The 11,794-nt window shown below is 37.8% G+C and overlaps 2 protein-coding genes across 3 annotated transcripts in view; one reads left to right on the top strand and one right to left on the bottom strand.

The window, feature by feature from the left end:
• Positions 1-4,305, bottom strand: part of rpain (RPA interacting protein) — an 8,409-nt gene extending 4,104 nt beyond the window's left edge. Inside the window, exons 1-2 of the mRNA XM_016280619.1 lie at positions 4,146-4,305; positions 2,925-3,110 (exon numbers count right to left, since the gene is read on the bottom strand). Of these exons, the coding sequence (XP_016136105.1) occupies positions 2,925-3,110; positions 4,146-4,217 (258 nt within the window). The 5' untranslated portion in view covers positions 4,218-4,305. The remainder of the gene's footprint in view (positions 1-2,924; positions 3,111-4,145) is intronic.
• A 3,750-nt stretch (positions 4,306-8,055) lies between these two features.
• Positions 8,056-11,794, top strand: part of mlxipl (MLX interacting protein like) — a 41,518-nt gene continuing 37,779 nt past the window's right edge. For both annotated transcript variants that reach the window (XM_016280615.1, XM_016280616.1), the window contains exon 1: positions 8,056-8,421. In XM_016280615.1, coding sequence (XP_016136101.1) covers positions 8,069-8,421 — 353 coding nt within the window. In that variant the 5' untranslated portion in view covers positions 8,056-8,068. The remainder of the gene's footprint in view (positions 8,422-11,794) is intronic.

Below are 11,794 nucleotides of genomic sequence, written 5' to 3'. Positions count from 1 at the left end.
TGATTTTCTCAATATTTAGATTTTTTTGCACCCTCAGATTCCAGATTTTCAAATAGTTGCATCTCAGCCAAATATTATCCTATCCTAACAAACCATACATCAATGGAAAGATATTTATTCAGCTTTCAGATGATGTATGAATCTCAATTTCGACCCTTATGACTGGCTTTGTGCTACAGACACACAGACACAGACACACACACAGACACACACACACACAGACAGACACACACACAGACACACACACAGACACACACACCGACACACACACAGACACACACACAGACACACACACCGACACACACACAGACACACACACAGACACACACACCGACACACACACAGACACACACACAGACACACACACCGACACACACACAGACACACACACAGACACACACACCGACACACACACAGACACACACACAGACACACACACCGACACACACACAGACACACACACAGACACACACACCGACACACACACAGACACACACACAGACACACACACCGACACACACACAGACACACACACAGACACACACACCGACACACACACAGACACACACACAGACACACACACCGACACACACACAGACACACACACAGACACACACACCGACACACACACAGACACACACACAGACACACACACCGACACACACACAGACACACACACAGACACACACACCGACACACACACAGACACACACACAGACACACACACCGACACACACACAGACACACACACAGACACACACACCGACACACACACAGACACACACACAGACACACACACCGACACACACACAGACACACACACAGACACACACACCGACACACACACAGACACACACACAGACACACACACCGACACACACACAGACACACACACAGACACACACACCGACACACACACAGACACACACACAGACACACACACCGACACACACACAGACACACACACAGACACACACACCGACACACACACAGACACACACACAGACACACACACCGACACACACACAGACACACACACAGACACACACACCGACACACACACAGACACACACACAGACACACACACCGACACACACACAGACACACACACAGACACACACACCGACACACACACAGACACACACACAGACACACACACCGACACACACACAGACACACACACAGACACACACACCGACACACACACAGACACACACACAGACACACACACCGACACACACACAGACACACACACAGACACACACACCGACACACACACAGACACACACACAGACACACACACCGACACACACACAGACACACACACAGACACACACACCGACACACACACAGACACACACACAGACACACACACCGACACACACACAGACACACACACAGACACACACACCGACACACACACAGACACACACACAGACACACACACCGACACACACACAGACACACACACAGACACACACACCGACACACACACAGACACACACACAGACACACACACCGACACACACACAGACACACACACAGACACACACACCGACACACACACAGACACACACACAGACACACACACCGACACACACACAGACACACACACAGACACACACACCGACACACACACAGACACACACACAGACACACACACCGACACACACACAGACACACACACAGACACACACACCGACACACACACAGACACACACACAGACACACACACCGACACACACACAGACACACACACAGACACACACACCGACACACACACAGACACACACACAGACACACACACCGACACACACACAGACACACACACAGACACACACACCGACACACACACAGACACACACACAGACACACACACCGACACACACACAGACACACACACAGACACACACACCGACACACACACAGACACACACACAGACACACACACCGACACACACACAGACACACACACAGACACACACACCGACACACACACAGACACACACACAGACACACACACCGACACACACACAGACACACACACAGACACACACACCGACACACACACAGACACACACACAGACACACACACCGACACACACACAGACACACACACAGACACACACACCGACACACACACAGACACACACACAGACACACACACCGACACACACACAGACACACACACAGACACACACACCGACACACACACAGACACACACACAGACACACACACCGACACACACACAGACACACACACAGACACACACACCGACACACACACAGACACACACACAGACACACACACCGACACACACACAGACACACACACAGACACACACACCGACACACACACAGACACACACACAGACACACACACCGACACACACACAGACACACACACAGACACACACACCGACACACACACAGACACACACACAGACACACACACCGACACACACACAGACACACACACAGACACACACACCGACACACACACAGACACACACACAGACACACACACCGACACACACACAGACACACACACAGACACACACACCGACACACACACAGACACACACACAGACACACACACCGACACACACACAGACACACACACAGACACACACACCGACACACACACAGACACACACACAGACACACACACCGACACACACACAGACACACACACAGACACACACACCGACACACACACAGACACACACACAGACACACACACAGACACACACACATTTTGTTCTTGTTCTGTTACATGGAAATACATGTATACATACTGTTAAAATTAATAAGAATAATGCTTTTCTGATACTTTGACATTCTTACTGCTTTTATCGTATAGAAAACAGAAAGGTTTGGAACAACATGAGGCTCTCATGTCAAAAGCAGTGCTTAATACACACATCTCTGATGCCGTTTCCGCTCCAGAGCGACGGGAGACTCCGATTGGCCGACTGTAATGCGCTCCACTCCTCCTCCATCACCTCCTGCACGAGCAGCGAGTGCTTCGATCCTCCCGAATCCTCTCCCACCTGTCTGAACTTCTCCAGTAGCCTCGACCGGCTGTTCTTCAAGCGCTCCACACAGCGCTGGAGACACACAACACACCGTTATATCATCACGCCGGCGTCTCAAAGCCTTTCATGCGGTTCAATTAAAAATGCATTATAATGAAGTGATAACATGTCATCCTTGTCTCCAAAACTTGTACTTTGCATGGAAGACATATTAATTTTAAAATAAATATACAAGTTCAAATACATTTAGATCAACTATGCAAGATGATATTTACATTCCACATAATATTGATCAATTTCAGTGTGTTTATTTCATATGTGTGAGCCTGCAGCACAAAAGCAGTGTTAAGTCGCTGGGGGATATTTGTAGCAATAGCCAACAATACATTGTATGGGTCACAATTATACATTTTTCTTTTATGCCAAAAATCATTAGGATATTAAGTGAAGATCATGTTCCATGAAGATATTTTGTAAACATCCTACCGTAAATATATCAAAACTTAATGTTTGATTAGTAATATGCATTGCTAAGAACTTCATTTGAACAACTTTAAAGATGATTTTCTCAATATTTAGATTTTTTTTGCACCCTCAGATTCCAGATTTTCTAATAGTTGTATCTCTACCAGATATTGAGCTATCCTAACAAACCATACATCAATGGAAAGCTGATTTATTCAGCTTTCAGATGACGATCTGAAAACAAAATATTAAATTTTTAAAAATGGCCTCTAAGGACTTGTTTTGTGGTCCAGGGTCACATATTTATTTGAAATGTTTGATCTTTAGTAACACAAATGTATGCATATCAGTACTTTGTGGTCTAGGGAAGAGTTTAGGTTGGTTAGACAAGGTTTTGAGAGTTTTGCCATGTTCTGACTGGTAAATATATGCATTATTTACTGCCTTAAGGAAGAAATCACCACTAATTCTCATTACTGTGATGGAATAAAGGAGCAACAGGATGCGCTTCATTACTAACATGTCTCAAAACAAACTCTAATCGTAACTGTCCTGTAAAATAGAATGAATTTCCTTCATTTATAACAAGACTTGGACTGTTGTTGACAGCTTTCGCGAGACTCCTCAGCACACATTATTTACCTTCCGGTATGTTTCTTTCCACGGTGGAGTCGTGCCTTTGTACATGGATCTGCGTCTCTGTACCGCGTCCATGATTTAACTAAACTACAAACACTTCGAGCAGAAGCCTAGCACTGAAAACACGAAAATAACACCAGCTGCTGGTCTCGCCAATCAGCGGCTTTTATTCTTCCGCTTACGTCACACATAACCGGATGTTTCTTCAGCGCTCATGGGATTTGTAGTCCGTAAACTTGTCAAGCGAATCTATAAAAGCTATTTAGTCACACTTCATATTATTATTATTATTTTATTGTTGTATATTTTAGGTTCATTTAAATATACGTTTTTTTTTTAAACCTAGTGCTATTTATTTACTTATTTATTTGAATTAAGATTGTTATTTTTGTATGTGATAAAACATTAAATACATTTTTAATTATTAATTTTAAAATAAATACTGAAATTAAAACAAATATGATCAAAATAATATTACAGTAGAGTGTCTTTATTTACATTTTAGTACATTTTAATTTGACCTTTTGTGATACACATTGTATCAGTATCAGTCCCTTTCTAAAATGTTACCTGAAAAAGAATTTTAATGATAAAAATGAAATAAATACAACATAAATGCAACATTTATACACAGTATGAATTATTTCTAATTTACTTTACTTTACTTTTACTCATTTAGCAGACGCTTTTATCCAAAGCGACTTACAAATAAGAAAAAGTAATTAAAACTAAAAGCTAAAACTCTATAAATACTATATATATATACACACATTTAAGAAAATAAAAGAAATTAAATAAAAATGACAAATGCATACAACAACATTTCAAAACTAAACATTTAAATGAAAACAAAAAATAAAGCTAAAAACAATTCAAAATATTAAAAGAAGTATAATAATGATTCTAACATAACACTAACCCAAACACCAAAAAACAACTACATATGTGTGTGTACAGCCACACACACATACATATACATATATATAAATATATATATATTATTTCATTTCAATTTTGTATGTTGAAGTACTGAAATAACTCAAATTAAATAAAACTACAACTTAATAAAAAACCTATATAGACATAATAAAAAACGAATAAAATTACAACATGACTACAACTGTAACTAAACTAGATAACTAATACAAATCAAAGTACATTAGTTCATCAGTAATCCTAAAAAAATAACACTGAGCCAAACACACACGCTAAAACACAACAACTTACTGACACATCGTAAGAAACGGTTATAAAAAGCTGAAACAGAAGCGAAACAAGTAGTAGGAATTTAATTTAGTAATTTATTTTGTATTTATCTCGTCTTACAACAATGTTGTAGATCCGTTTTACTAGATAGATACAAAAAGTGCATGTTTATTTAAAAATCGCAATTACGAGGCCATATTTACTCTTACTAGTAACTGTGGCTAATAATAGCAATAATATGTCACAGCACATCAGATCAACTCTTACATAATTGTGCTCGAGTTTAGACTGTCAAGAGTCTGAAACGGCACGATGCAGCGTTTTAATCAGTGAGTTTTGATCATTTTATCACACTTGATCTTTGACCTGCAGCTCTGCGTACTAAGTATGCAGTGGAGTACTACAGAGTGAAGTGTGCTTCCTCAGTGGGCTGCGTTTGAGCAGCGTGACAGGACTAAAGGAAGACATTCCTTGATTAATGATAGGTGGTATTGGCTTGTTAGATAAAAAATGCAATAATATTCATATCAGAAGAACATTACTCTCTATAAGCAGTATTGCCCCTATAGCAATGACTTCATGGAAACGGATTTATCCTTCTTTATCTTTGTGTAACACATGGTCTGGTCATAATAATCTTGTGATACCAAACAAAGTTAAAGAAATCCATCTTAAAATCCTTCACAATTTTTACCCCTGCAAGTTATTTTTATCTCAATTTATGGATATTCACCCAGAATGCTCTCTTTATGGATCTGAAAATGAATCAGTGCTTCATTTGTTCTTTCGATGTCCCTTTATAGTACCATTTTGGATTGAGATTTCAACTTTGATCTTTACTTCCTTTAATAACCTTGTTGATATCACAGAAGAAACTGTCCTGTTTTTGTTATGTAACACCGGATCTGCTCTTTTAAATAATGCTGTTAAAATCCTGCACTGTAAAAAAAATTCTGTAGTTTTTACAAAATAATTTTGGCAACATTACTCTCTATAAGCAGTATTGCTCCTATAGCAATGACTTCATGGAAACGGATTTATCCTTCTTTATCTTTGTGTAACACATGGTCTGGTCATAATAATCTTGTGATACCAAACAAAGTTAAAGAAATCCATCTTAAAATCCTTCACAATTTTTACCCCTGCAAGTTATTTTTATCTCAATTTATGGATATTCACCCAGAATGCTCTCTTTATGGATCTGAAAATGAATCAGTGCTTCATTTGTTCTTTCGATGTCCCTTTATAGTACCATTTTGGATTGAGATTTCAACTTTGATCTTTACTTCCTTTAATAACCTTGTTGATATCACAGAAGAAACGGTCCTGTTTTTGTTACGTAACACCGGATCTGCTCTTTTAAATAATGCTGTTAAAATCCTGCACTGTAAAAAAAAATTCTGTAGTTTTTACAAAATAATTTTGGCAGCTGTGGTTGCCAGAATAATTTTGTAAAAAATACAGAAGAACTGTAAACACATTTATGGCCAAAAACTGTAATTTTTACAGTATAAAACTGTAATTTACAAACAAGAAAATGTGAATGTAAACCAGTCAATTCAACAATGCACACTGCTATTAAAATCTGTTTTGTACCTTTAACATATTGACAACCACCATAATAATGCAGGTGGTAAAAGAGAAAGCCACATGAAGAATCAAAGCTCGCTTCGCCACAAGCAGAAGTATATACTGATATATAGAAGGTGCACAGAGTCATTCATGCAAACACAAAACACCATCATGGTAACACATGTGATACTTAAATAATGCATTCAACTTTCATTAAACAACAGATGTAACATAAAGCCCAAATATACATAACTAATAACAAAAACTATTAAAAAAACATGATTATTTAAACAAAATACTTTCAAATGTAGAGTCATGCAGGGAATTCTGGGAATATCAGTTTACAGTTTTTGACTGTAAATTATACATTGATTTGTTATTTTACTTCTAAAAGCATTTTACTGTAAATTTACATGAAACGTTTTTACAAAATTTTACAGTTAAAATTACACTTATTTTTTACAGTGTGTGCTTGCTTGGAAAAGGTCATATTCATAAGTGTAAAGTTACAGCTTCTAAACCAAATTTGATTGCGTTTTGCTCTGAATTAAAACGTTTCGCTGAACCCCCTGTAAATGAAAAAGAAACAAAAAAGCAGTTAAAACATACCAGACTTTAAATAAGGTTTTGAATCATCTGTGAACTGAGACAGACTGTTTAGAAGAGCTTTCTTAACTATACTTGAGTCAAAAAGAAAAGTACATTTGTTATTTATCTGTATTATTATTATTTAGTTTTTGATAATTATTAATGTATTTTACTCTTATTTTATCTTGATACGTGCTTTCTTTACCTTGTTATTATTCTAAATCCCTCGTAACAGGTTTTTTGTTCTTGATCATTGCTAAAGGCTATCTTTCATTGTAATAAATCGATGTTTTCAATAAAAAATAAAAAAAGTAACTGTGGCTAATAATAGCAATAATATGTCACAGCACATCAGATCAACTCTTACATAATTGTGCTCGAGTTTAGACTGTCAAGAGTCTGAAACTGCAAGATGCAGCGTTTTAATCAGTGAGTTTTGATCATTTTATGACACTTGATCTTTGACCTGCAGCTCTGCGTACTAAGTATGCAGTACTAAGTATGCAGTGGAGTACTACAGAGTGAAGTGTGCTTCCTCAGTGGGCTGCATTTGAGCAGCGATGGCAAAGGCAGAGTACTCAGAAAGCTCAGAGTCCAGCCGGATCGGACAGGACTCAGAGTCCGATTCGGATCCGGATCCGGATGAGCACTTGCGCAGTGTGAACGCCGGAGCGGGATCCGGATCAGTCCGGCGGACTCAGGTGATCCACAGCGGGCACTTCATGGTGTCCTCGCCGCACAGCGACTCGGTCAGGAGGAGAAGCGCGGCTCTCTATAATGCTGGTAATTATGGCTTTGAGAGCGTTAATAAACCGGACTGCCAGACCTACAGCTTCGGTCCGTTGAGCTCCAGACGGCTGAGCATCGACCCCACTCTCACGCGCCTGTTTGAATGCATGACACTGGCGTACAGGTAAAACAAACCCATCACTCAACTCTGATTTACCTATAAAGTGCAAATTCACCACATGCTAATGTTTACATTACTATAAAACAGTTAAATTACTCCAGCTAAACTTATATGCAGCGTTTACATAACTGTGTGTATAAATTATTTAAACTAATAATAATAATTATTATGTGCAGTGGAATGTGCAATGGTTATAAAAGAGTTCAACTACAGATAAATTACAATTTAACTGTAATTGTACCTCACTGCAATGCATATGCCTACCAAAAAATTGCTACAGATAAATTACTAGCTGACTATACACCTCACTATATTGTTATAGTATATATATTTTACCATTTCAGTCAAATTCACCCCATTGTAATGCTTACATATCAAGCACATTTGAAAGCATGCCTACAGTTGAATTTACACCTCTCAATGTACAATGCAACTTTGATTTTACCTCACTGCAGTGTGTAAATTACAGTAAAACTATTAAAGATCAATTACCAAAGTTGAACTTATACAGTACCTCACTGAAATGTATACATTACTGTATAAAGCAATTTAAGTATATATAACTTAGAGTTAACCACATTACAGTGTTTGTCATTATAAAACCATTAAACTACAGATAATTTACTATTTAACTTCCATTTTACCTCACTTGGACATTTGACCTCAATTGTACGTTAATTTAAATCGTTGCAGACAAAATACTGCAGTTTAACTTATACCTAAGTGAAATGTTTACATTATTATAATAATAGTTTAAGTGCAGATAACTTAAATATTTTAAGTGAAATTGACCTCATTAGAGTGTATTTTTATGAAACAATTAAACTACAGATAATTTACAATTCAACTCAAAATTTACCACACTGCTGTGTGTATATTACTACAAATCTGTTACAGAAAAAAATACTACAGTTTAACATATACCCCCCTCTATATAAGTACATATAACTCATATTTTAATTGGAATTCACCTAATGACAGTGTGTATAAAAATTGTTACAATTTAACTTCAGTTTACCTTGCTATGAAGTTACAGATAAATACTGTAACATGCTGTAAGTGAAATTTGCCTTGTGGCAGTGATTTATTGTTATATAAAACAAGTAGAGTACAGATACATTTGAACATATTTACAAAATGTGCAAAAAATACTTATTTCTGAGTATTTAAATGTCACTTCAATACTCAGAAATAAGGATCAATTTTTTTGCATCATTGTTTTATTTCAGCAGACCTGATGCATTTGGCTCTGTAACATGAATTATAAAATGCTATGAAATTGATTGAAACAAAAAGGTTTTATGTACTACTTAGTCTTTTAAGCATTAAGGCTTGTTCACACCGGGACGAATATCGTGCACGATTATCGCCGACGTTTAACGTCTCGTGACTAAACAAAGGGCACCAATGTGAGTGTGCACACCGGCGTGCAAAACGCGAGGTCGTAAAAGCGTCATTAAAAAAAAACGCCTCTGGCTCGTTTTTTTTGGTTTGACGCACCATGTTAAAAACTGGCCGACCAATGAGATTGCCGCTTTTGTTCAAGTGCCTGGAGCTGCTGAAGTTACAGTAAAACACGACTAGAGATCGACCGATATATCGATTTACCAATATTTTTCCCGATATTTAAGCATTTTACAACAATCGGATATCGGTTTTGTAATATCGGATTCACCGATAAACGCCGACATCTTGTGGATGTTTTGAGAATTGCGCGCAGGATCGCGTTGCATTATCTGAGGGGAAACAAGACAACAACAACGGCGTGCACGGGTACCTGATTTACTTTAACAAAAATACAGTAAAAAAAAATCTGTTATAATTAGAGATTGACTGATATATCGATTTACCAATATTTTTCCCGATATTTAAGCATTTTACAACAATCGGATATCGGTTTTGTAATATCGGATTCACCGATAAACGCCGACATCTTGTGGATGTTTTGAGAATTGCGCGCAGGATCGCCATTGCAGCTTATCTGAGGGGAAACAAGACAACAACAACAACGGCGTGCACGGGTACCTGATTTACTGTAGTTAGTAAACTTTATTTAACATAACAGCCATTAATGCACAAATGAGATGTGTTACATAAATGCCTGATATGCAGTTTATGCAGCTTGGCTCAAAGAAATAGAGACGAACTCACGGAGTCATGTAAGATAATCCGTCAAGTCCTGTCCCAATAAAGACGTAACTTTGCGTGAATTAAATAATATGAAGACATGAATGGACATGTTGGAAATAAAAGTGCTGAATTTAATTCGCTCTCTGTTATCTATATGCTCATCATCTCATGAAGTCAGAGTCACGTAGGCTAAGATATTCCGTCAAGATCCCAGGAAATAAAAACGCTAAATTGAATTCTCTGTCTGTTGTCTATGCTCATCATTAGTCTCATGAAGCCGCTTTCATATTGCTGTTCACTCACCGGGTTGATGCTCAGGAAATGCTCCAGCACGGCCACCGCATGTAACTTTTAACAAGATTCACTTGTTTAAAACACCCTAAATTGTATTAACATTTACTATATAACCATTATTTCGCTAATAAACATCTAAATAGATACAACTCTATGGAAATTAATGATTTATTATCTCCGCAAACTTGAGTATAGTTCTGTGTAAATGCGTAGATAAACCACTCTGTCAGCAGGCATTTCATAATCTAGAACGACAAAACCATTATTAGTAATTCTGATATAACATGCCAGTTGAGAAGTGCAATAAAATACGATGTTTTGTTTGTTATATTTCAATATTCCATAGAATGTTATTCAGTGAATTAACATTATGCAGTGAATTATTATTCACTCTTTAGCCTATTAAACATCTTATAAACCTACTTAAACTGTAGTTTCAAATGAAGTTGATATGACTCCTTTCCTTTATTCATTTTCTCCATTTGAAAACATTAGACCTTCTACATTTATTTAGCTTATTGTTAATATTAGTGTTGCTGCTGATGCTTTAAATAAAATGTTTTTTTATTGTTGTAATGTGAAGATTAAATTTAACATGAAAGACTGGTAATTTTCAACACTTTTTTTAAGATGACTGAAAGGAGGAAAAACCAAAGTGAAGTATGGACTTACTTCACTCAGTCATTTATTTACTTTATAACAGTAAATAAATATCGGTTCTGCATATCGGTTATCGGGCACATAAACATGCAAATAATTGGTATCGGTATCGGTTATAAAATATCAATATCAGTCGATCACTAAACACGACTTGGTGGCGCTCAAGCACAAAACGGTCTTGCCGAGCACACATTGATACCTAACGACGAAGAGGAAGTAAGTAGACCAAGAAGATGCATCGAGGCAAGATGAATGTAGAGCTGCTGGTCTCATTGGTGTCTGAACACAAAGG

The sequence above is a fragment of the Sinocyclocheilus grahami genome, unplaced genomic scaffold, assembly GCF_001515645.1.
Source record: "Sinocyclocheilus grahami isolate Dianchi unplaced genomic scaffold, SAMN03320097.WGS_v1.1 scaffold142.1, whole genome shotgun sequence".
Classification (NCBI taxonomy): domain Eukaryota; kingdom Metazoa; phylum Chordata; class Actinopteri; order Cypriniformes; family Cyprinidae; genus Sinocyclocheilus; species Sinocyclocheilus grahami.
Note: the sequence above shows the minus strand (reverse complement) of the source record. Positions and strands in the feature narration are given on the sequence as shown.